Source organism: Penicillium chrysogenum (genome assembly GCF_028827035.1).
Source record: "Penicillium chrysogenum strain IBT 35668 chromosome Unknown utg000004l_segment0_segment0, whole genome shotgun sequence".
Taxonomy (NCBI): domain Eukaryota; kingdom Fungi; phylum Ascomycota; class Eurotiomycetes; order Eurotiales; family Aspergillaceae; genus Penicillium; species Penicillium chrysogenum.
In genome coordinates, this window is record NW_026622752.1 from 1170698 (window position 1) to 1195518 (window position 24821).

Consider the following 24821-nt stretch of genomic DNA (forward strand, 5'->3'; position numbering starts at 1 on the left):
GCATTTTGGACGCATACAAGTGAAATGAAAGTACTCCGTATACATCAATGACTATCAAATAAATCAACGCAAGTTTACCCCTTTAAAGATGCATATCTTCTCGTAGCCAAGACTGCTAGCTCGGCAGGGATATCCCGGAAGACATTACATAATCACGGAGCTCTAGACGGTTTTTGGCATTGAGCTTCGGTTTTTTTCCTTCTTTCTACTTCTTTAATTCGCATCATCAATCTATATTCTTTGTAAGTGAAGTTGCATCCTTGTCATGTGAAATTTAGAGTGCATTTTCACTTTGCTTCAGACTCTTCCAGAGACACCATTAGGCAACAGAAGCAATAGTGTTTTCCCCCTGGAGAGTCTGGAGAAGCTCCAAAGTGGAGCCTCAGGCAGAAAATGCACAAGTGGTCTTTATGCGAACCTCAACAAGCTAACCCCAAAGTAGCCCGGTACCCGAGTTCACCCGCTCCGCCCTGCCCCTCACCATGTTCTGCCGACTGAGGTCAATAACCCCACCTTCTTCCCTCTTCTCTTCTTCTCTCTTCAATTGTACTTCTTTCCACCCCGCTGCCCGATCTTTCTCTTCATCAACCGTCGCTATGTCTGCAAACAGCTCCGCTTTCTTCGAGGTCCAGTACGCCCCTGTTGGCTCCTCTACCCGTAAGTTTCCCCCATCAGTTCTGTTATTCTCATTCCTGGCGGGGCAGAGGGGTTTTGCCTCAATCTTACCTTCCTGCCTCCGACCACCAGCTTTCAATCCTAGTATTAAAGCTTGACCATTTCAAATCGCGCTACTTTAATTGGAATTGGAATTGATGCTAATTCCCTCATTAGCCAAGACTGGCCGCATCAACTTCAACCTCTACAACAAGGAGGTCCCCAAGACTGCCAGGAACTTCGCTGAGCTTTGCAACGCCGAGCAGGGCCAGGGTTACAAGGGCTCTTCCTTCCACCGTGTGATTCCCCAGTTCATGCTCCAGGGTGGTGACTTCACCCGTGGCAACGTGAGTTTTCTTTCCTAATAGACCCTGCAATCTTTGGTATCTGACTTTTGTTTTTTTTACCGGAATAGGGTACCGGTGGCCGCTCCATCTACGGTGAGAAGTTCCCCGATGAGAACTTCGTCCACAAGCACACCCGCCCTGGTCTCCTGTCCATGGCCAACGCTGGCCCCAACACGTAAGTCTCAGTTCTGTATCCCAGCTGCTCCACATTACTAAACTTTTCCCTTTCTTTCCAGCAACGGCTCCCAGTTCTTCATCACCACCGTTGTCACCTCGTGGCTCGATGGCAAGCACGTCGTCTTCGGCGAGGTCGCTGATGCCGAGTCCATGAACGTCGTCAAGGAGATCGAGGCTCTCGGCTCCTCCTCCGGCGCCCTCCGCAGCAACGTCAAGCCCACCATCGTCAACTGCGGTGGCAACTAAAAAGCTCGCTATGGAGATTTAGTTGGGTGTTTGGAGGATGAACGTCTTTCTTTTCGTCATGAACTTGGTTCTTCCCCAACGCTTCATTGCGGCGTGGGACTAGCATAGGTGGCTTTCCCTTTTGCGCCTTGTAATCTAAAGTTTCTACCAAGCTAGCTCATACATGCCTATATGTCGTGGGGACCGATGTTAGATTCGTAGATCTGTAGTCTTGTAAAAACTGAAGTACACTCCTTTGCAAGGTAAAGAAGGCAAAGCCAAAGTTCCTAAAAGCTACATCACAACCTATGCATATTCTTTTTTAAGCTAGTCCATCGCAAAGCTCGAAATCGATGGAGATTATCCCATTACAAGTCATTCCACTTTCTTTTCCAGGGAACTCCACGCGATTCAGTGTGCGGGTAACTACCTAGGTACGTCGCCTTACCTACCCCGCGTGGGATGGCAGTTTTTTTTTTTTTTTTTTTTTTTTTTCTCGTGGAAAAGGTTTCCACCTCCTTCTATGTGACATTAAATAATTCTGATTAAATGCATAGACTGCTTGAGTCTGTTTCATTGATTATTAGAGGGCAATTGGGTAGAGAGCAATTGAGGGAAAAGAGAGGGTTCATACTCCATGGCATTATGGGTGAGATCAAAAGGCATAACAAGGAACAATAAATCTGGACACAAAAAAGTGCATGTTGCCCTCTGCCTTTTCGAAGATAAAACAAATATTGGGATATCAAACTCATCTGGAAATGCTGCAGAATCAAAGCGCAATCGGAACGTGAGACAACACCATGCACAGATACGATACCTGTCTAACCACAGCACTTAGTGACAGAGGTAGCATCTGACCTGAAGAGTAAAAAGCCATGTTAGCACAGATGAGGTGTAATAGTTAATACGCTGGACAAAACAACTTACTCCTTATTCAAGTCCACCGGTTCCCAGGAGAAGATGAAAGCACCCAGGAAAGCACCGATGAAGATACAGATAATGATATACCCATTGAAGTACATGGCAAGCAGCATGATGATGTACGCAACAGCAAACTGCACCATGTGCAACAGAGAGCGTACAGAATGTTCAACAAGCGACGGACGATACGGCGCAAGCATACCCTCCTGTCTCTCGCGCTGCACAGCACCATCACGGATGACATTCGCCGACGACGCCGCCGCCGCCGCAGAGACAGAAGCCTGTTTTTTCGAATCTCCGTTCTGAGGAGAACCCGGCACGGGAGTGATGTCGTCTGCACTGGAAAACCTAGCGTCTGGTTCTACATTACCACCGCAGCAGTTGGTAGCCGGCTTGGTATTTTCTTCGCTTCTCAGGGGGACGTTGGAGGTGGATTGCGCAGTGGAAGAGTCCGACATGTAGAGTCTTCGAAGACGGGCCCGACGCACTATGAACGAGTCGTATTCTCGGCCCAGACGGCGGAGGAGTTCGAGGCTCAATACGAGACAGATGACTCCAATGCACGAGCCGGCGAACATGCCGCGCGACTTTATGTGCCATGATTTGGCGAGGAAGCCTGGTGGTTTGTTAGCTTTGTGGCCTTATGTGCATATGTAGATTGGGTTTGTTGGGCTGCGTACATGCGTCAACTGTGTTCCAGTTCCAAAGCATCTGATCATGACTGTAAGCTTGAGCTCGGTGTATAGAATTGGTATTAGACGGACCGAGATCTTGCAGCTATTTCCCATGTGCATTCCGCCATGGTCCATCCCACCCATGTCCATTCCGGTGCTGCTGGCCATGGCTGCCGAGGTTGTCGAAGTGGCCGTTGACATGGTCATCCCGTGCATATCGTGCATATCCATGACTGTTTGACTGGGGACCTTAGGACGGAATTGAGGGACTGTCTGAGCAAGTCGAAATCAAAATAGAGAGTATAAAATATAAACAGAGGAGTATATAAAGAATAGGAGGTGTTCAACATGTGATGCCATAATAGGAGCAATATGAGCAGATTAATATAGATTTTGGCCCTAAAACCTTAGTTGAGGTGGTTTGAGCAAATTCTCTTGACCGTAACTGGTAACATTAAACGTAAGAGGGTATCAACTTGAACTATTTCTCGCATTTGAATCTTCTTTGGGTCCTTTTTCTCTTTTTCTCTTTTTCTTTTTCCCTTTTCTGCGTCACCCACGCGATCCTTTGATGACACCTTCCAACAACTCGCGGATCTGGCTGCAGCCATCGATCCCGACCGCCAACATAGTCTCAAGGTACGTAGCGTGCACCTTAGACTCCATAGTAAGTACACACACCTTCATTGCCTCTTCATCCTCATCCATATTGTTCTCGCCAACGGGTACCGCCGTCGTCGTCGCGACAGTGAGCGAAGGCAATTCCTGTTCTTCTGGAAGCGACAGATCCAGTAGTGGGTCAAGCTCGTCGTGTCGCGGGTCACGCGGCGTAGAGGCGCTGCCACTCATGCCAGAAGTACAGCCACAGAGTAGTCCCGGCATGGGAATTCCGGCGTCCACAAGTGCTAGCGTACAGGCGTTAAGCGCCGCAGCGAGCAATGAGCCATCGGCAGAGAGAACAGAGACATGGATGCTGATTGTACTGTGGGGATAGAGGTAGGTGTGGAGGTGAGATTGGAAAGCTGAGCGGAGGGTTGTAGCGATTCGCGATGATTGTCTGTAGTCCCGGGATATTAGCATTGGCTAGATCTGTAATTGGTCTGCTGTTTTGTAGTTCTCGCCCTGTGGCAGGAGGAGACGACGGGAAAGCGTAGAGGGTGCATACCTATCACTTCCACCAGCTCGCCGCTTGCGATCTACGCCGGCAAACCCGGCGACATTGACGTCTACTTCCACGACTGCATGGCCACTTCCTGCAGATCCGCCATCTCCTCGGCGACCCTCGGCAGGGCCATGGACAGAGCACATGATTGATGTGTTGCCCATGGACAGATATGAAGAGCCGGAGCTAGCGGGGTTGGTTGAGATCTGGGCTTGGAGCAGGCGGAGTTCATTCCAGCGGCGACCGTCGAGACGCAGCCTCGTCAGGGGATATGTCGTCGAGGTGTCCAGCGGCATCTTTGCGGGTTGAGCTCTGATAAGAACGAGAGTTGTCTTGCGAAAAGAGGGTATGTCAAACAGGAAGTCAAGCTTTATTTCGTGTCCTCTGTGGGATTAGATCAGTCAGGTATGTCTTGATTGAGCAATGGCAGTGATCGAATATTGTTCTGGACTTACCTTGGCTATATCGCATATGTAAAGAATCGAATGCCAAACCAATGAGAGCATCTTTTTTTCTGGTTCACTTGCACGTGACCCGATAGAACAACTTTATAAATTCAGAAAGAATGACTTCAACCACTACTTTGAGCACTCAGAAGATATTAGCAGAGACTCAACTCTTCCTTATATGAAAAACAAAACAGAGCACTGTAAAATACGTTAAATATTGTTCAATTGAAGCTATCTTGAGCGAACAGATTTAATTTCGCCTCGCGGCCGTTATCGTCCGCCGTAAAGGAGGCTGTGTCGCGACAGTCTGGTACTCCCACTTCGACTTACTCTCTGTCACTCTTTGGGCTCTGTTCTCAGAAATGCAGGGAACATGGCTGATACGGAGAACAATAATGAGGCTATCACCATTGATTCAGATGATGACGACTTGGAGGTGACGCATTATGCGGCTCCGACCACTAGCAGTATGACACCTCTCCGACGCGTTTGACTGATAGCTCACATCCTCTCTAGATAGGGTTTCCGGTGTAGAACATGAGGCTGCTATCCCGGTTAAGCGCGAGTCCCCACGTACTCTTCTTTCCGGATCATCAAGTGCGGTAAAGATCCAGCCCGTGGACAGCGATGAGGACGACGCCAACGATGGCGAGCTCGCATACAAGAAGTTCAAGGAACGTAAATCACTCAAGCGCAAGCAAGAGGCCGCAGCAACCCGTAAGGCCAAAGTGCCCAGGGGAGATCCAATCGTTGGTCGAGTTAAAAAAGAGCGACCAACGCCTCAGCCCAAGCGGCCGATGAAACAATGGGGCGACGTATCTTCGGAAGATGAGCTAATGGAAGATGCGTTGCCTGGGTATCTCAAGACCCGCCGCAGCCAGTTTGACCGGAAGTATGATCGTCTAAAAGACCACGGGCTGAAGCTGCCACCGACGTACGAGGATGTGGAGTTCTCGGATGATGAACGACTTGAAGAACTTCAAGAACGACCTGTCTTTCCAGCGAACACTCGAAAGCAGGAATACAAGGATATCGAACTTCCATATTCGATGGGCATTATTCCTGCCCCGATCGCCCAGTGGTTGCGGCAGTATCAAGTAGAGGGAGTCGCGTTCCTCCACGAGTTGTTTGTGTATCAGAAGGGTGGTGTCTTAGGAGACGACATGGGTCTCGGGAAGACCATCCAGGTGATTGCTTTCTTGACCGCCGCCTATGGAAAGACAGGGGACGAACGGGATGCAAAGCGCATGCGAAAGATGCGCAGATCTGATGACAGCGCGTGGTATCCACGCACGCTCATCGTGTGTCCGGGGAGCCTTATCGCAAACTGGAAGGCCGAGTTTGCGTGCTGGGGGGTGGTGGCACGTCGAGAGCTACCACGGGGAGAACAAGGACCTTGCCCTCGATGCGGCGAAGTCAGGAAGGGTGGAAGTCCTGATTACAACCTACACCACTTACATGAACAACAAAAACGCTGTCAATATGATCGAATGGGACTGCGTGATCGCAGACGAATGTCACAAGATCAAGGAGCGCAAGTCCGGGACCACACAATCTATGAACGAGATCAATGCTTTATGTCGGATAGGGCTCACTGGCACGGCCATCCAGAACAAATATGAAGAATTATGGACACTTCTCAACTGGACCAACCCCGGCGTTCTGGGTCCGCTTAGCGCCTGGAAGGCCCAAATATCGGAACCACTGAAGATCGGACAATCACACGATGCCACCCTGAGCGAGCTCAGCAGAGCACGAAGAACAGCCAAGAAGCTGGTTGAGAACTTACTTCCACAATTTTTCATCAGGAGGATGAAGACCTTGATCGCGGATCAGCTGCCTAAAAAGATCGATCGGGTTGTTTTCTGCGCTCTGACCGAGACACAAGCCGAGGCCTATGAGAATTTCCTTGATAGTGATATTGTCGATTATATCAAGACATCCACAGAACCATGCGATTGTAAATCGGGCAAGAAGGCCGGCTGGTGTTGTCGCCAGTTTATCCCCGATAGGGATCCTCCAAACTGGCAATCCTATGTGTTCCCTGCTATCAATGTGCTTCAAAAGCTCAGCAATCATTTGGCAATTCTGATCCCACAAGGAACAGACCCAAAAGAGAAGCAGGAAAAAGATAGAGATTATCTGGAACTTGCGCTGCCTGAACAATGGGAAGGTCTTTACCGCTCGCGCGACTCGATCGTCAACTATGCGAACCCTGAGTTTTGCGGCAAGTGGAAGGTTCTGCGGAAGTTACTTAAATGGTGGCATTCGAATGGAGACAAAGTTCTTATCTTCTCGCATAGCGTGCGTCTTCTCAAGATGCTGCAAATGCTGTTCCATCACACTAGCTACAACGTCAGCTACCTGGATGGATCTATGAGTTTACAAGACCGTGCAAAAGCTGTGGACGAGTTCAATGCCGACTCGAGACAGTTTGTTTTCCTAATATCGACAAAGGCTGGCGGCGTTGGATTGAACATCACCTCGGCAAACAAAGTGGTTGTCGTTGATCCGAACTGGAACCCCTCCTACGACTTGCAGGCCCAGGACCGAGCCTATCGCATAGGACAACTCCGCGACGTGGAAGTCTTCCGGCTGATTTCTGCCGGCACTATCGAAGAAATCGTTTACGCTCGACAAATCTACAAGCAACAGCAGGCAAACATTGGATACAACGCAAGTTCCGAGCGTCGGTACTTCAAAGGCGTCCAAGAAAGGAAAGACAAAAAGGGTGAGATCTTTGGTCTGAAGAATTTCTTCGGGTATCAGAACACGAACATCGTTCTGCGTGACATCGTCAACAGAACAAATGTCGCTGAAAGCCGTGCGGGGGTACAGGTGGTCGACGTAGACCTCAAAGCAGAAGAAGGCCACGACTACACCGACCGACCTATGAAATCCGAAGACGAGGCAATGAGCCAACTGGCGGCGATGATCTGCGGCGACGATGACGAAAAAGACCACAAGCTTTCAGTCAGTCTTCCAACGCCGCATAAACACGACCCCGTTCAAGCAATTCTGGCAGGCGCAGGCGTGGAATACACCCACCTCAACAATGAAGTGATCGGTTCCTCCCGTGTCGAGGAAGACCTCAGTCGCCGTGCTGAACTGGCTCCAAATGACACGACGGGTGATCGTCAGGTCTTCATGTCCTCGCAGCATTTCTCTCAGCCGGCAGGGGAGCCTGTGCGGTTCAAATATCATCCGCCGGAGGATGTCATACGTCGCCAATTCTGTAGTATGGCGCGGCGATTTGGATACGCCGATGCTACGGAGTTTGCGCTCGTTGTTGAGGGCATGACCCAGGAGCAGCGGAGAGCTTGTCTCGACCAGTGGTATCGAGAGAGGAGAGGTATACTACTTTCTTCGGATCAGAGCACTCCTAAAGAGGAGTTGATCGAAGACGAACATTCCCTCAGGGAGGATATGGACGTTAAAGATGAAGGGATCAAAGATGGGAAGAGCCCCAAGGAGGGGAGTCCGGGTCTTTGAGTGGTTTTGCTTTTGTTGCTATTCCTTCTTGCTCGATACCCCCTTTCTAGTTGTATAACATACATTAATTCATGCGATATTTGACCACACCCGCTAAAAACAATTCATTTGGATAACCTGGAACCTGCAAATCATTGGTTTAAACCATTATCTTAGAATGGCCGTAGGTAAATAGATATCCATGCGAAGATGGCAACATGTTCAGGGAACTAAAGCCAAGCCAAAGTCCACAGAGCCGGCAAATTGGGATATTTTTCTTGCCAATCCGCCAAGATCTCAGGGACCTTCTCATCGAAGCTCTGGCGGGCAGGACCAGTCCCGTTCTCCCAGCCCTCGGATCCATGAATACGATGCTCAGCAACAGCAGCCTCATTCAGACGATTGGCCAGATCAAGAATAGCCTTTCCACCAGTCAAGGCCTCCTCATGGTTATCCTTGATATCGACGTTGAAGACATGAACGGGGTAATTGAGCGCAGTGCCCTTATTCATCAGATCATCGACAACAGCATCCCAGCAGCGTTCCTCACAGGTGATGATGATATCCACGACGCCACCTTCCGTCCCGACAGCACCTTTGTCGCCCTTGGAGAGGTGGTCGACGCGCGGGACGCCAGGCACCCAGTCCTGGAATCGCTCGGGACCCCACTTCAGCTGGCGGTTGCGGTCGAGCATGTTCAAGATGCCGTTGCTGCGGTATAGACGTTCGTCTTTGCCGGAGAGCTCTTCGTACATTTGGTTGTAGGAGGTTGTGTTGAAGCTGTACACGTTTGGTTGGGTGATTGATGGGCCGGGGAGACGGACGAGGGAGCCTGTTCCGAAGGATATCACGGGGAAGGCTGTTGGGGCGCCTGAGAGCTGGAGGTGAGCTTCCATTGAGCGATTGTTGTTTGAGGCGCAGACGGTGCAGAACTTGAGCTTGTACGAGTCTGTGGCTGCGTTGGCCGCGTTGGCTGTTTCTAGGGCTTGGGTTGTTGAGGCCATGTCGGCTTGTGTGGATGTCTCTGGTGGTGGAGGGGGAGGGGGAGGTTGGGGAGTTGAGGTCCCCGAGTTTGTTCGGCGGGGATCATATGCCATTTTGAAGGGGAGAGAGACTATGGAAATGATAATAGAGAGACTAAGGGGTTGTTCTTTCTAGGTATTTGGGAGTCGATGATCATGGGGGTTTCTTGAGTTTACAATATTCTGTTGGCTATCAGAGGCAGTTAGCGACTGATTTGAAATTGTCTTTTTGTGACAAAGATGTAAAAACACAAATTCAGAAAAAAAAGCGTATATGAATTTATCCGCATAGCAAAAGCTCAGACAGCTCCAATAAAATATTCATCAGGTTGTGGGGAGGAGAAGGTGACACAATACACATACCTTGCAGTTATCACTCATTATCCAGTTCAAATCATTCCAGTTCAAATCATTATGGGGCCGTAGCCCTGGGAGAGAGGAGAGAAGAGCAAGTTTGGTGGAAGTTGAAAAGCTTCGTTTTGAGTGCCCTGGATTAGTCATGGAGCTGTACCGCTTGTTCTTCCGCCTGGATTGAATCTCATATTCTGCCTGACAAATATCACTGAGGTTATCGTGATGTTATACACGTCCTTTTTAAACATCTATATCTTATGAGGCCTCTGCCCTTTCTTTTACTCATAGGGTGCCAATTAACATCTACCATCCCCAAAGCTTTTATACTCCATAATCTTGTCCATAACCTCCATCAGCTCTCTACCCCATATCTTTCCAGCTCAAAAATGGCAACAAATCGTACTATCAGACCAGCCCTGATTGTAGTGGACATGCAAGAAGATTTCTGCCCTCCAGTGAGTTGCATAGATAAAATAGAAGGCCATGTATGCTAATGAAGATGTTAGCATGGGTCACTCGCCGTGGCAGGGGGCCGTGGCATTGCCTCGATAATCAACACTTTACTTGCAAAGCCCGGTTTTGTCGTGCGCATCATGACCCAAGACTACCATCCAAAGGACCATATCTCATTTGCCAGTAATCATCCAGGGCCTGACAACCAGCCCTTCACTTCATTCGTGACAATGAGAAATCCCGCTCCGGGAAAGGAATCAGAAACAAAACCACAGCAACTCTGGCCCGTCCACTGTGTGGCTGGTACCCCCGGTGCAGAGATTATCCGAGAGGTTGAAACCTCCAGTGAACATCTAGTTGTTCAGAAAGGCATGCGCCCTGGAATTGAGATGTACTCGGTGTTTGCGGATGCTTTTGGAAACTGTGATCATGGAACCAACGCACATTCGGTCAGCCTAGATGTTGCCGCGGTTCTCAAAGATCAAGGCATCACAGATGTGTTTGTTGTGGGCTTGGCCGGGGATTATTGCGTTAAGGCTACAGCTCTTGACGCTCTCAAGGTTGGATTTAAAAGCTGGGTTATCGAGGAAGGAACCAAGTGTGTCGTGCCTGCTGATTGGGATTCCGTTAAGGAGGAACTTGAGACTGCAGGAGTGACTATTATCTCTATGAATGACCCTACTGTCAGGGATCTATAAGGAAAAAGCTGATTGCCTCATTACTTCTCATCCATGCATCCCTTCCCTTACAGGTGTTCATTTCTCTAAGCCTTGTGTGTTGAATATGGATTCGAATTCCACGCTGAGCGGTCCTAAATCTCGTGCTTTATCTGTTGTGTAGGTATTGTGATAGTGCTGTAGATGAAGGTAATGTATTTTCACGTGGATGTGTTACAATGTATACCCTGTGTGATGGTACTTTCCAATTCCACAGTCTGCCATTTAAAAAGAAAACAAACCACACGAGCTCCCAACGCTTGGAATGTACGTTTAAAACAATTTCCTACAGAGTACGGAGTACGGAGTCCATGATATTCAGTATAAAAATAGATCGCCAGTGGGTACGGTGATCGACAAGCAACTGCCAGAACCGTCGCAACTTCATACCCCTTTCCGCACTACTGCAGAGTGACGTCGTGTCAGAAAGGGAGATTCACTACCCAACACTCGAACATAGATATCGCATTTTACTACCGACCGAACTAGATCGGTCCGGAACTCAATCTACTCGCGATGCTGCACTCTAGGCGGCCATCAATGCCCGCCCCAATCAGCGCCCTTGACAAGAAATCGACCGATGCCGACGCCAATGCCAATGCGGCCCTACACTTCCACGATCAAAGCCTACCTTCCGAACCCCTTCCATATTGGCTCGTCAATTTACCACGGTCGCAATGGACCGCCGAATGTCCTAGTTTTCTACGTGATCAATCTGCAAAGAATATCAAAAGCCTCTCGACCCCTGATCACCTGTATACCCGACAGACCTGGGAAGAAGTGAAGGAGATCACAGGTTGAGTACATCGGCTGGTGGATTAGTTATATATACCCAACTGACCAACTACTTGTAAACAGGAACCAACCGGATCGATCGGTTCCAGCGTGTTCCAAGCGAACTGCGCAGGTATCTGGAATACATGGCGCACATCAAAGCGGAGTATGTATCCGTCATGAGGTTTGTGGTTAAAGAAAGGCTGGGCTGGGGGGACAATCGGGAAGACGTCAAGCCTAGAGGCGGTCCTTTTGAATACGAGGGTACAGGTCACCGGGTTGGTTCTAGAACACGTGAAAGACTAATCACTAATCACTTTATAGAGGACATCCGGATCATTTACAACGACTGGCCCTATGGCGTCGACAAGGACATCATCCACCTGGTAGTGTGGACCAAGTTCGAGCTGGAAGATGACCCAACCACAGATGACCTAACGTCAACTGCGCGAGGGGCTATAGAGAGCTATGTGCAGGACACATTTTGCTCTCGGGTACCATCCGACCAGGTATGGGAGATTAAAAACTGGAGGGGATCAATATTTAGTCAGCATATGATGAAAAGCTGACAACATATATATGTAGGTGGTCTGGTTCAAGAACTGGAAGTCCCTCAAGTCGGTGCCCGGCATAGAACACTTCCACGTCATGCTGCATCGTCCCGATATGGCATTCGTTAGGGAGATCACCCGCGGAGATGTACCACTGATCGAACGGTTGTGATGGCGTTTGCACGCATGATTGGATTGTGGATAGAGAGGAAAAGTGATAAATAGGAAAGATTCTCTTCTCCTTTTTCGTGGTCATATATAGTTAGGCACCAAGCATTTGTAGCCAGCCTACGGAGTATACGAATACGGAGATGTATTTATTCACTTCCTCGCCAAGCCGTTCCCCTCATTGACGATCTTTGAGAAGGTTGAATGGAATATAGAAAGATACTAAATTTTTGGACACCTTTGATGCCTAGGAGGTGTATATGTAGTTATCAATATACCTATGTACCTATATACATATTCAAGTACATACCTAGGTAGGTAACCCTGGAGTAGTGAAATAAGCTGATCTCAAGAAAAATACGTCACTAGCCCCTCCCTGAAGCTAAGCATTTACAGTAATTTGCATGTCGAAATAGTTTTTGGATATATTTTTAGTGTCTTTTTTAGTGTGTTGTTTTTTCCCTCTCTCTTGAACTACACAAATTCGTTTTCTTTTTTTTTTCCACTTTCTCCATAGTAAAAAAGCCCGTTTCCGGAATTTCCGCCACGAGTCAGCGCTGCCTTGCCTATTTATTTATTTTTATTTTCTTCTTCTTTTTTATTTGCAACATAAATGTTAGCTTAGGAATTCCCGTATAATTCATTTCCGAACGCAGTCATGCCGGTCCCGCATCTCCGCCGTGCTTCCCAGGCCAGTGAGTTTGTCTTCCCCCTCTCGCTTTCTATCCTGTACAACAATATCAACATGTCAACTAACGAAGATCCAGGCAGATCATCCATGGAAGATTCCCCGCCAAGTGGGGAGGATGAGCTTGTTGAGCCAGACCAGGGAAATGGTGCGTGGAAATCCTCAAGAACTCCGGATGCACTACTGACGTGATATGCCTCCATAGTACTTTCGCATATCATATCTCAGCTGCGGCCCGGTGCCGACCTGAGTCGGGTCGTCTTGCCGACATTCATCCTCGAGCCCCGGTCAATGCTAGAGCGGATTACCAAGTGCGTTTATACCCCCGCAGCTCCAAGTAGGCAGCTTGGAGCTAGCTGCTAAGATTCGGATATTTGGACTAACACAAGTGTTTTCATAGCTTCATGGCCCACCCTGAAACTCTTCTTCCCATGTCAGAGATTGAGGACCCGGTCGAGCGCTTTGTCTCCGTCGTCAAATTTTACCTGAGTGGATGGCACATCAAGCCACCGTAAGTCGCCCGCTTGCTGTTTGCCTGGGAGCATAATCTGATACCTGCATAGAGGAGTGAAGAAACCGCTTAACCCCATTCTTGGCGAGACCTTCACCTGCTACTGGGACTATCCCGACGGAACCCGCGCCTACTACATCTCCGAACAGACCTCCCACCACCCGCCGAAGTCGAGCTATTTCTTTGCAGCGCCGGAGCATAAAATTCGCATTGATGGAACACTCAAGCCCCGCAGCAAGTTTTTGGGCAACTCCGCAGCCAGTCTTATGGAGGGTATCGCCATTTTGCGGCTGATGAACCACGGGGATAAAGAAAAGGGTGAAAGATAGTATGTTGCGCCGGTTCCGATGAAAGGTAATCACTGACAAAAACTAGTATTCTGACCCAACCCAATATGTATGCGCGCGGTATTCTTTTCGGAAAGATGAAGTATGAGCTTGGCGATCACAGCTACGTTCGTTGTCCCGAGAACCACCTCGTGGCCGATATCGAGTTCAAGACCAAAGGATATTTCTCCGGTACTTATAACGCAATTGGGGGAACTATCAAAAATGAACAGACTGGGGAGGTGTTATATGAACTCTCCGGGTTGTGGAATGGGGAAATGGACTTGAAGGATGTTCATGTACGCCCCGCATACTTCCCAAGCTTACTTCCGGATTCAACGCTGACCGAGAACAGACCCACAAAAAAGACGTCTTGTTTGATGCGACACACGCAAAGCATTCACCTCCTTTGGTCCGACCCATGGAGGAGCAAGGAGAGCGGGAATCGCAGCGGTTATGGCACAAGACGGTTCAAGCGCTTTTGGCCCGGAACCATGAAGCTGCAACGGACGAAAAGACCAAGATCGAAGACCGCCAACGAGACGAGGCCGCGAAACGCGCCGATGAAGGAATCGAATGGCGTCCTCGACTTTTCCGTCCCGTCCAAGGCGGACCAGGTGGGCCAGATGAGGGCGAAGAAGACCTCGACTGGATCATCAACGCTCAAGTGTAAGAGTGATCCCTCAAATGCTAAGTGACTATAACTGACAAGTCCTAGCGACATGCACGATCCCCAGGCCGCCACCAAGCAGATCCTATCAATCATCCCCATCCTCCAAGGTCAGAAGGAGTCATCCCAGTTCCAAATCCCGCCGCATCACCCCAATCATTCCGCGTCCGCGAACTAGGGTCCCAGGCATATCCCTCCACAACCAGCTAATGCCGTACCCCGCAGACTCCGAGACAAAATCAGATGCCAATCAGAGCACCGTGGAACGGAAAGATACTCAAACATCAGAAGCGGAGAAGTTTGTAGACGCCCAGGAAACCTCATAAGCACGAAAAAAGCCCCATTGCGTCCACCTCCGGCCCCCATCCATGCTATCACCTAATCCGAAATCCGGTTCGGTTGCTCAGGTCGCCTTTTCTCTCATCTCTCACTGAATGATCCCGGAGTGTTATTGCACTTCCCTATCATCTCTCATTCTGCCATGACGTAGTCAACCTGCGCAGAAATACCCAGCACACAGCCATAACTCGAGGCGGCCGACGACACGACCCATTGTGATAGTTTCCCCTGCCCCTCTGATGTTTCAACACAGCGTTTTTCTCGGTCATCGTGCCGCTCCCATTGCTGGATACCCGATCTGATTTTATTTAATTCAAAATTCTCAAAATACTTTTTTTTCTGAAATTTTCAACTGAAAATGCACATCCTTAAATGGGAGGTGGAACAGTATGTAGTGAGGTTTAATGCAGGGTAAAATAAGAGATGAACAATGAAAAAATAATCCGTCGGAGAATACGAGAGAAGTTGGAAGGTGTTCTCTGCATTTATGCACTTGGGCCTGGTGCTTTGGATTTCTGATAGAGCTCTCCATTACACCTGTTGGTCTATATTGACTTTTGAACAATTAATTCTCTGTCTTCTGTCAATTACTATACAAGCTCTCCTAGAAGAGAGGGATATCACGATAGATGACAACCTATGCCATCAAATATTACCAAAGACAACCGAAACTCCCCTCCGCTATCCGAATACATACAAAACGCCACGTCAAACCGTTCTTTACTCCTGAGACTTACCGTTGCAAAGCCGCACAAAGCTCATGAATACAACTCCCCCTGTATCCAGCCCCGCGCTCCAGATCCCGCCGCCGATTAGGCCGTGAGATACCACCAGCAGAGCCAGTATAGGTCGAGCCAGAACCAGCCGTCGCGGCGGCCGCAGCACTCACCGACCCACCACCCTCATACTCCTCCCTCTCCTCCTCAGTCATAAGCGTCTGCTCCTCGATCTCCTTCTCAGTATCCTCACGTAGACCCAGTATATCCGGCGGGATGAAGCTCATCTGCACACTGGGCGCGCCCTTGATGTACCTCAGCTGCTCATGGACAGCCTCGACAAGGCCCTCAAGGTACGCACGGGTATTCTTATTTTCAAGCTTGCGCATCTCAGACAGGGGCGGGAAGAGCGAGAAATCAGGACCGAAGTGGTTTCGGAAGGCGACAGAGTCCGGGATGGTGGGGTTGATGACGTTTTCTGCGTCGAGCAGAATCGAGGTCTCGTGCGCCCACGCGCGGGAGACGTTGCGCGGTGTGTAGCCACCACCGCCAACGACCAGCAGAGGTAGTCCGAAGGTCTTGGTGTATGCGACGCAGGCGCCGTGTGCACGCACGTTCAGGTTGAAGCAGCCGAGCCGGTCGCAGCCTAGACTGTCTGCGCCGCATTGCAGGACGATTGCGCCTGGTTGGTATGTCCTCGTGCATGCGCCGATAACCTCTTTGAAGAGCGCGATGTAGGACTCGTCGTCGATGCCGTCGTTGAGCGGGACGTTGATGGCGTGGTGGGCGCCCGGGTTGAGTGGGTGCGCGGGGCCTGTGTCTTCACGTGCACCAGTGCCCGGGAAGAAGTTGTCTTTGTCATATTTGTGGAAGGAGACTGTGAGCACGCGGTCGGTCGACCAGAAGGCTTGCTCGACGCCGTCGCCATGGTGTACGTCGATGTCGATGTACATGACGCGCGGGTGGTGGCGGAGGAGCTGGAGGGTGCCCAGGACGATGTCGTTGACGTAGCAGAAGCCGCTGGCTTCGGCCTTTTTGGCGTGGTGGAGGCCGCCGGACCAGTTGATTGCGATGTCGGATTGGTCGTTGCAGAGCTTGCGCGCGGCGTCGACGGTGCCGCCGGCGTAGAGTGAGCAGTAGCTGTACAGACCGTCGAAGATGGGGCAGTCGTCGCCGAAGTTGAAGCGTACCACGTTATCTGCTTGCTCGGGTCGGTCTATGTCGCCGGGCATGATCTGTTGCAGGAAATCGAGGTAGTCTGTATCGTGGAAGTCGGCCATTTCCTCATAGGTCGCTGCGCGCGCGAGATAGAGGTCCATGGCGTGGTGCATGCCGTACGCCATGACGAGTTGTTTGGTGAGCGTGAGGCGCCATGGCTTCATTGGATGTGACTGGCCAAAGTGGTGGGGCTCAACGGCTGGATTGGCGTGCCATGATACCCGGTAGCCTTGTGGACGAGCTACTTGTAAGTTCTGAAGCTCGGCGGCGGACTTGTGGTCGATGGTGGCGGTCGGGGTGGAGGGTGACGCATATTCTTGAACGATAGATGAGCGCGCCATCGAGGCAGTTGTTTGGTAAACGACCGGGAATCAATGAATTAGCGCCGAGACGTTCATTTTAGATGGGATGGATGGGATTCGAGATGAGACTGGAGGAGGTTCCTGACTAAGCAGATCTGCGGGCGGGGCCATCATGCATATTCCCTCTATATAACGGAGAAATAGGAAAGAACGGACAAAACAGGAAGGAGCAAAGGAGGTATTTAGTTGAAAGGGAAAAAAAGGAAGAGTCTCTATGTTGAGATATATACTACTACTACACCCTATATGGCACTTATATCAATACATCGAACACTACTCCGTACTATCCAGCCAAGTACCCCGCTTGAATTGCGAAGCTCATAGTATCCCTGCGTATCCAATATAGCCGTGTTGTTTGAGTTCCAGATGCCTTGGAATGTTGACATATGTTGTAAAGGCGATGGCCCCGGGACTTAGGGAAGCGGTATCGGCACCGTGGCTCTGGTTAAGTGGAGAGTGCGCATCATCGAGGGACTGTAATTGCCCGAAAGAGCTCACTGGTGGGGAAATGATGGCCAAAGGCTTGTCCCACACGTGGATGACAATGTCTTAAAAAAAGGTCCTACCACCGGAGAAAAAGCTATTTGCGCGGCTCATTTTCTGAGGCGAACATATATCAGCCCCGTGTTTCCACCTGGACAATAGCTATACACATATCAGATTAGCTCCGGCAAGTCACGGCTATCTCTTTTAGCATAAGACAACAATAATGGCTTTTCCATCGGCGGCAACCAGCCTGCGGCGATCTCTGCAGGATCCCCAGGTATTCATTACAGCCCCAGGAGTCTATGACGGAATGTCCGCACGACTAGCACTGGCAGCAGGCTTCGATGCACTATACATGGTACGCAGTGCGAGATGACCAAGGCGTCCCCGTCAAACTCCCGAACTGACACCACCAACCAGACAGGCGCCGGAACCGCAGCCTCGGTGCATGGTCAAGCGGACCTCGGAATCTGCACGCTGAATGATATGCGAGCGAACGCGGAGATGCTAGCAAACCTCTCACCGCGCACACCGCTGATCGCCGACGCCGACACCGGCTACGGCGGGCCGATCATGGTAGCCCGCACAACAGAACAATACGCCCGGTCCGGCGTAGCGGCCTTCCACATCGAGGACCAGGTACAGACCAAGCGGTGCGGACATCTCTCCGGCAAGCAACTCGTCGATACGGCAACCTACACCAGTCGCATCCGGGCGGCCGTGCAAGCGCGCGAACGCATCGGCAGTGACATCGTGATCATTGCGCGGACGGACTCGCTGCAGCAGCACGGCTATGAAGAGAGTTTGGCGCGGCTGCGGGCGGCGAGGGATGCGGGTGCGGACGTCGGGTTCTTGGAGGGCATCTCGTCACGGGAAATGGCTCGCCGGGTTGTCGCCGACCTTGCGCCGTGGCCTTTGCTATTGAATATGGTGGAGCATGGGTCCACGCCTTCGATTTCTGCGAAGGAGGCGAAGGAGATCGGGTTCCGTGTTATCATCTTCCCATTTGCGACTTTGGGCCCGGCTCTCCTGGCTATGCGGGAGGGGCTGGAGAAATTGAAGCGCGAGGGCTTGCCTGGTCTCGATAAGGAGGTAACGCCTCAGATGTTGTTCAGGGTATGCGGGCTGGATGATAGCCTTAAGTTGGATGCGGCTGCTGGCGGTGTGGCGTTTGAAGGTGGAGTGGATTTGGAAGAGAAATAACGGAAATGAACGGAATCCCGCCACCTGCTATACCCGGTACGTGCACATTGTGTGCCTCTACGGTGTATATTTGTCAAGGTCGACTTTTGTATGGAAGCCCTGGCAACTTCCACTTTGGAATCGGTCTGATAAATACGTAGTATCGTCTCCACCAGTATGGTTCATTTCCTCATCCAGCCATATTCATTGTTAGTTGATCCTTTGAAGAGTTGGATTATTAGGGCCCTAATTACATTTACCATTGAAATGTATTGAGCCATGTGGTTTTCTTTTATGGTTAGGGGGATTGACAGCCAGATTTAATTTCCCACAACCAATGAGACAAATCGCAGATCGACCGAACCGAGGATCCTCCCATGTCGACCTTGGTTCTGTTTATTTACGGCCCAATTTTTCTACAAATTTTCTACTCCATACATTTGGTACTTTCAAAGAGGGTGTAAATTTTCTAGAGTGGTGAAAGAATGTATTCTAGGATCGTGTGTACCTGCATCGAGTGAGCAATCTGCCAGGGACGGGTTCCTGCACGAATAGCCCTAGTGTTTCAGGAAACGCCTGTGGCAACAAATATGCTCCGTATACCGTTCATACCGAGGATACAATACATTATACCATGTTGTGTGATGAACTCCATGCACCATATGGAGCCTTCGAAAAGCCAAGCGCGCTTAAAGTTTCAACGAGACACAACACATGAAACCGCTTCACGGGCAATTTTTTCAACCCCAGTTTGCCGAGTTAGAAGGCCTAGATCCCCGAGGGGCCAGTTTCGTGCCATTATGGAGACAATCAGGAGCGAGACTCGTCATGTGGGTGGAGAATGGCTTAGACGCTACCAGTGAATGGAGAAAAATTGTGTGCCTTACAGAAAAATATCGAGGATCCATCGGCCGCGAAGGGGGTCTGGCCGCAGATCAACGGTAGAAATTCGCCTTTTTATGTGCACATCCGTGGATACGATTGACAGGTCGAGGACAATCGTTATTAATTGTAACAGGGACTGTATCTAATGTAGTTTGTAAGAATGGGTTGGGTAGGGACATGGTTATAAGGCGTCCGTCGACCATTGTCCACGTAGTTATACTATGCGGTGATGACTTGTCCCCATTTAAGATTGCCTTGATTCGTAAGACAGTTTAGATCCTTACTGCGCACTTCGCCGATTGGTTTATGTGGGGAATTCAGGATGATGGGGATAGGAGTTGTCTTATGTTGTGCGTATTCCGTGTATTATACCTCTGTATGTTGTACAGGAAAGAAACAATCCAAGGTTTGCCATATCAATGTTCATAAGAGGTATCAACGTTGGGCTCCGATGCAGTTCTCGTCCACATCTTCGAGGTATCCAGCATTCCGATCGCACACGTGTTTGACATTAGGCAACTACACCCCGTAGAATAGTAGAACAATATGAATCCCAATAATAGGAGTCATAATAATAGAACATCGTATAATAGAGAGAATGATATAAGAATAACAATACTAATAGGAGAGACAACCCCTTATCCAAAGTAACGAGTACCAGCACAGCCGCGATGAGAGGCATAGTATAGCCAAGTACACAGTACCAAGAGTACAGAGTCTGGGCCCTTGACAGCCAACCAATCAAACAGACCAAAAAATGCGCACGGCCAGGAACCGCCAGGAACCAGCCAATCATCAGTCGAGTACCCCTGATATTCTGGAGCCCTTTGACTTTTGAGTTCAGGTCCAGGCTGACCCGTTGGTGTGTAACTCGGTATTGTACTAATAGTCCCCCCTAGTCCACTTTCTTCTCTTCTTCTCTCTTCACTCCCACACACATTCATTTGAATTGAATTTTCTTCTCCTAGAGCGTTCGCTCAAGTCACTCCTTTTCAAGTTATTCAATTCCACAAAATGCATTTCTCCAACTCTATGCTGTTGATGACGGCGCTGACCGCTGGGTCGGCTGTCGCTCGTCTTCACGGCCACGAGCGCCGTCACGCCCACCCCAGAGACGTCAACATCGAATCCAACCCCGTTGTGACTGCTGCCCCCGAGGTTCTCGATGTTGAGAAGCGTGGTGAAGAGGTTTTCGCTACCATCGACGGCAAGCTCGTCTCCTGGATCAACAACTGGTTCGGTGAGCAGACCTCCGAGGCCTCCTCCGAGGCCGCTGAGGCCGCCGAGTCTACCGTTGCTCCCACCTCCACTGCCACTCCCACCGCCGAGGCCACCAGCGAGGCTGAGGCCATCTCGACCGTCAGCCCCACCCCTGTTCCCTCTAGCTCCAGCTCCTCTGGTTCCAGCAACTGGGCCAGCTACCCCTCCAACGGCCAGTACTCCACCAGCGGATTCGGTTCCTCCACTGCCAGCAAGCGCATTGGCGCCCTCGACTGGGACTACATCGGCAACGTCGGCAGCCCCTGGGGTAGCAACATGATCCGTGTCGAAGAGGATGCCGCCAGCGGGTACAAGCACGTTATCCGCTTTGAGAACGATAACTCCAAGGCCTGGACCGTCGTCATGTGGAACTCGTACGGCCCCAGTGGCGGTCTGAACGGTTTCTGGGCCCCCAACAGTGCTCTGAGCTTCACCGTCGAGCCCGGCCACAGCATCTTCGTTGCCATCGATGACGACTCCCAGGGTGGTTGGGGTGCCTCTGAGGGAGAAGGTCTCCCTACTAACTTCGTCGGCCAGTACGCCTCCACCTGGGGTGAGTTCGACATGAGCAACTCCCAGAACGACTACTTCTCCGGCTGGGATGTCTCCTGCATCATCGCTGAGCTCGCCAACATGGACATTGCTGGTATGCAGATCTGTAACCACGAGGGTGGAAAGTGCTCTTCCATCACCAATGGTGCCACCAGCGTTGTCAACGCCTACACCGCCGCCGACCAGGGCAAGCCCGACAAGGCCGTTTCCCAGGGCCCTGGCCCCGTCCGCCTCGTCGTCAACCTGGGCTGGTCCTCTTAAATGGCCACGCCATCTTTTTCTTTTTTTTTTTAGCTCATCCCATTTCGAACAATCTTCTCTTCTCTACTGAGATTTTGTCTTTCTTGCGCAAATTGTTCAATGCCGAAGGTGTCTTTGTATCTTTCCCTGATTTGATGTGTGCGTGCGCAGGTCGCTTGCTCCAGCAACCATCCTGGCCACACATCCATCTTCGAGCGGCTCTTGGACGGATACCTTTTTTTTCCGCCAAGGGTTCATACATATCTTTGTGGTCATGATTTGCCTCCTTTTGTCCTTTTCTCTGTACATATACCATCTGAACCATCTGATTTGAGAGTTGATAACATTTCCTTTTTTCCTTTCGTCTAGAACTACTTGCTATATTCACTTTATTGTATTTAATGGCCATTAAGCGCCGATACCTTGGACATCTAAATATAGCATTCGTCCACTCTTTCCTGTCTGGTTAATCTCACAGGATCATTAGTGCCAACGCCTGTTCGTCAGCCATAAACTTGAAACGAACCCTTGTCCATCGTCGGGTCTAGCCAAACCCAAACCCGACGTGCATGATCCTTGAGCACTATCTTGTATGTCTTGCATGAGGCTAAACTAACCATGTATGTTTTCGTCAAGGGCATATTGACTGATGCAATCTGAAATTTTAAATCTTCCGCTTCAATACTAAGTGATACGATAGCAATATTGGGTAGGCTCGAGAATTCCAGTGGCTGAACATACGAGATGTGAAGTTCCGACTTAGGGCTTCGAAGGAATGTGCAGTGATATCTACCGAAGATGGGTATTTCCAATGCTTTTCTTCGAGGCCTCGATTTTTTATCACCGTGAGCAAAGGAATATTACGTTGTTTTGACTTCAACTATAAAGCTAACAAAGGAGACGTTTCAAGTAGAGGACCAGATCAAAGACCGGCAGTTTTGATGTGGCGAGGAAGGTCAACACACAAGTACAAAGGACAAAAACGCAATGCTATCGTACAGTCTTCGCTTTCACCCAAAATAGTAGAACAAAACACCGACCTCATAACATCCACAGAACCAGACGCAGCGACCTCTTTCAATACTTAGAACGCACCGAGGAAGTCAGCCGCGGACCCAGGATCAATCTGCAGCACACCGGCATCTTGCTCAAACTCCTCCTCTTCCTCAACACCCCCAGTCGAGAAAGAAAGCAATCCAACATGCACCATATACCCAACGAGAGCAGCCGTCCCCGCCACAGCAGTCGCAACAGACAGCAACATATCCTTGTTACTGGAATCCGCATATGAAGACAGCACCTGTTTCTCCACCGAGCTAAACTCCGAATCCGCCTCAACAGCCTGCTTCAACCGCCTATTCTGACGCACCTCGCGCAAGAACGGCGTGTTATCCGCCAGCGTACCGAGGAGTGTACTCCCGACAGCCGCGACGGAGATGCGCTCCGGTGCGCGCCACGGCAAGGCAGCCGGCACAGGCTGGAAAGCATGACTAGGCTCGACGGGCGCGTCGCCGAAACAGCGGCTGCGCATGCGCTCCGTGTACGCCGCCAGCAGCGGGGCCTTGGCGCGCATCGCGTCGCGCAACCAGGGGAAGGTTAGCTCCGGTACCAGCGCCAGGGACAGGTAGCCCACTGCGACGCAGTCCAGCGAAGAGGGGTTGTTGTTGTCGTCGGCGGGGAGTAGACAGGTCTTGCTTCGGGCGAGCATGGCTTCGAGCGGCTCGAAGAAGTCGGCTGTTAGGGCTTCCAGGCGGAACTGGTTGGTTTGTGCTGTGCGGCCGAGGAGTTTGGAGACTGTGTCGCGGGGCTGCTGGATCAGGTTGCTAGGGATTTGGCCGGATGCTACGGCGGCGGAATGCTCGCGTTTGCGCTGGTCTTCCATTGCTTGTAGGTCTAGCGAGGACAGGCCGAGGTGTTCGGTGCGGGTTTTGGCGGCGCCGTGGAGCTTTGGTGGGAGAATCCATTGGTTTGGCCATTGGAGGAGAGAGCCGTAGGCTGGGGATGTGTTGTTGTAGTAGTTCTGGCTGGTTACGTAGAGGTAGAGGTCGATGAGGGATTGGCCGCGGGATTCGATGAAGGAGGAGAAGCTGGGGGAGGGTTGAGGGTTAGTGTTTCGCGCGCCATTGTAGGGGTAAGAGGTGCGTACGCAACGCTATCGGCTTTTTGCACGTCGTCGAGGTCTTGATCCAGGTTCCATGCTCCCTCCGAGTATTGGCGGAGATAGTCGACGATATTGCGGAACCGGCTCACCCAGATAGAGCCATTCTGGAGAGCAGGCAGCTCACCTGTTTGTAAATGACTCGTTAGCTGTTTTACTCTGGTGATGCTTTTTTTTGGTTCCGGTCACGTCACTGACCTGTTGGGGACACGGAGGGATCGCTACTCGCGATCAGCTCCCACGAGTCTTTAGGGAGGACCTCGGAGCAGTATGCAATTGCAGCAAGGCATTGTGCATCAATTGAGGGCAGGGCAAAGGCCGGGCCCCATACATGCAGTTGTAGTACCATGGTGGCTTTGCGCTTGGAGGAGAAGGAACGGCCGTGATTGATCTGGGCGGGCGAATCACGTGTGTTTATCCTCGGTTTCTTCATATAAGATACTCGCTTCTACTGACTACAAAATACAATGTGTTTATCCATATGAATCAATTTGTATATGGTCTGTAAATGACGAGCCCCTAGTAGAATAAAATAAGAACTTCTTTCTCTTCCTCAGATAGTTCGTTCTCGTTTAGCTACATGTATAGTACGATGTATAACTGCATGTAGCGCCTATGGATGTTGTAAGGCAAAATATCATCTTCAGCATCCCCAAGTCAAGATAGAAATAAATAGAAATATACCAAAGTGTCGCGCTAAACCCCAAGTTTCTTAGAAGTCAGTTAAAAAAAACCAAGATGTGGCTTGGATTACGAGCTAGGCAACGCCATTTCATTCCACCAAAATAATCGATAATTAGCTCACAGTATCTCGTTTTGGATAGATTGCTAATGCCTAAGGAAAACGAATCACTCGTAAGAACGAATCGGATATATCTTCCATTTGGCCCCCAAGCATACTCGCCCCGGTACACCCGAGGTCCGGGCATCAGTCTCACTCAGCTCGGGCAAAAGATATTGACGTCAAGGCTCAACGGGCGTCAGTCATACGAGCAGGACATCTAGAACATCAAGAGCCTCAATAGCCATATTCACCGCCTCTCGTAGCACAGCCCAGAGAGCTGAGAACCAGTAATAACGCTCGACGCATCTGTTGTATACCGCTAT

General features: G+C 50.3%; 12 protein-coding genes across 12 annotated transcripts; 7 read left to right on the plus strand and 5 right to left on the minus strand.

The window, feature by feature from the left end:
• Positions 1-596: 596 nt before the first annotated feature.
• Positions 597-1424, plus strand: cyp4 (peptidyl-prolyl cis-trans isomerase; the record flags this gene model as incomplete). Its single annotated transcript, XM_056712125.1, has 4 exons — positions 597-657; positions 832-1001; positions 1070-1176; positions 1238-1424. 4 exons carry the CDS (start codon positions 597-599, stop codon positions 1422-1424), a joined length of 525 nt encoding a protein of 174 aa, XP_056565840.1.
• A 905-nt stretch (positions 1425-2329) lies between these two features.
• N7489_006376 (high-affinity Cu transporter CTR3) lies at positions 2330-3232 on the minus strand (the record flags this gene model as incomplete). Its single annotated transcript, XM_056712126.1, has 3 exons — positions 2330-2943; positions 3008-3038; positions 3092-3232. The coding sequence occupies 3 exons, from the start codon at positions 3230-3232 to the stop codon at positions 2330-2332; spliced, it is 786 nt and encodes a 261-aa protein (XP_056565841.1).
• Positions 3233-3553: 321 nt separating this feature from the next.
• Positions 3554-4459, minus strand: N7489_006377 (exosome non-catalytic core subunit SKI6; the record flags this gene model as incomplete). The annotated part of the gene is made up of 2 exons (XM_056712127.1): positions 3554-4058; positions 4167-4459. The coding sequence occupies 2 exons, from the start codon at positions 4457-4459 to the stop codon at positions 3554-3556; spliced, it is 798 nt and encodes a 265-aa protein (XP_056565842.1).
• A 526-nt stretch (positions 4460-4985) lies between these two features.
• N7489_006378 (putative DNA excision repair protein (Rad26L)) lies at positions 4986-8104 on the plus strand (the record flags this gene model as incomplete). Its single annotated transcript, XM_056712128.1, has 3 exons — positions 4986-5079; positions 5129-5915; positions 5953-8104. The coding sequence occupies 3 exons, from the start codon at positions 4986-4988 to the stop codon at positions 8102-8104; spliced, it is 3033 nt and encodes a 1010-aa protein (XP_056565843.1).
• A 209-nt stretch (positions 8105-8313) lies between these two features.
• On the minus strand, positions 8314-9180 carry ssuA (RNA polymerase II subunit A C-terminal domain phosphatase; the record flags this gene model as incomplete). The annotated part of the gene is made up of 1 exon (XM_056712129.1): positions 8314-9180. One exon carries the CDS (start codon positions 9178-9180, stop codon positions 8314-8316), a length of 867 nt encoding a protein of 288 aa, XP_056565844.1.
• Positions 9181-9845: 665 nt separating this feature from the next.
• Positions 9846-10610, plus strand: N7489_006380 (nicotinamidase; the record flags this gene model as incomplete). Its single annotated transcript, XM_056712130.1, has 2 exons — positions 9846-9914; positions 9966-10610. 2 exons carry the CDS (start codon positions 9846-9848, stop codon positions 10608-10610), a joined length of 714 nt encoding a protein of 237 aa, XP_056565845.1.
• Positions 10611-11144: 534 nt separating this feature from the next.
• On the plus strand, positions 11145-12125 carry N7489_006381 (GIG1 family protein; the record flags this gene model as incomplete). Its single annotated transcript, XM_056712131.1, has 4 exons — positions 11145-11424; positions 11487-11666; positions 11727-11911; positions 11988-12125. The coding sequence occupies 4 exons, from the start codon at positions 11145-11147 to the stop codon at positions 12123-12125; spliced, it is 783 nt and encodes a 260-aa protein (XP_056565846.1).
• Positions 12126-12779: 654 nt separating this feature from the next.
• Positions 12780-14494, plus strand: N7489_006382 (OSBP family protein; the record flags this gene model as incomplete). The annotated part of the gene is made up of 7 exons (XM_056712132.1): positions 12780-12957; positions 13015-13120; positions 13210-13320; positions 13373-13648; positions 13696-13945; positions 14002-14315; positions 14365-14494. The coding sequence occupies 7 exons, from the start codon at positions 12780-12782 to the stop codon at positions 14492-14494; spliced, it is 1365 nt and encodes a 454-aa protein (XP_056565847.1).
• Positions 14495-15388: 894 nt separating this feature from the next.
• Positions 15389-16930, minus strand: hosA (histone deacetylase HOS2; the record flags this gene model as incomplete). Its single annotated transcript, XM_056712133.1, has 1 exon — positions 15389-16930. One exon carries the CDS (start codon positions 16928-16930, stop codon positions 15389-15391), a length of 1542 nt encoding a protein of 513 aa, XP_056565848.1.
• A 730-nt stretch (positions 16931-17660) lies between these two features.
• Positions 17661-18640, plus strand: N7489_006384 (isocitrate lyase/PEP mutase family protein; the record flags this gene model as incomplete). The annotated part of the gene is made up of 2 exons (XM_056712134.1): positions 17661-17795; positions 17858-18640. The coding sequence occupies 2 exons, from the start codon at positions 17661-17663 to the stop codon at positions 18638-18640; spliced, it is 918 nt and encodes a 305-aa protein (XP_056565849.1).
• Positions 18641-20518: 1878 nt separating this feature from the next.
• aspf4 (allergen Asp F4) lies at positions 20519-21577 on the plus strand (the record flags this gene model as incomplete). Its single annotated transcript, XM_056712135.1, has 1 exon — positions 20519-21577. One exon carries the CDS (start codon positions 20519-20521, stop codon positions 21575-21577), a length of 1059 nt encoding a protein of 352 aa, XP_056565850.1.
• A 1063-nt stretch (positions 21578-22640) lies between these two features.
• N7489_006386 (glutathione S-transferase family protein) lies at positions 22641-24063 on the minus strand (the record flags this gene model as incomplete). Its single annotated transcript, XM_056712136.1, has 3 exons — positions 22641-23643; positions 23703-23841; positions 23913-24063. The coding sequence occupies 3 exons, from the start codon at positions 24061-24063 to the stop codon at positions 22641-22643; spliced, it is 1293 nt and encodes a 430-aa protein (XP_056565851.1).
• Between the last annotated feature and the right edge of the window lie 758 nt (positions 24064-24821).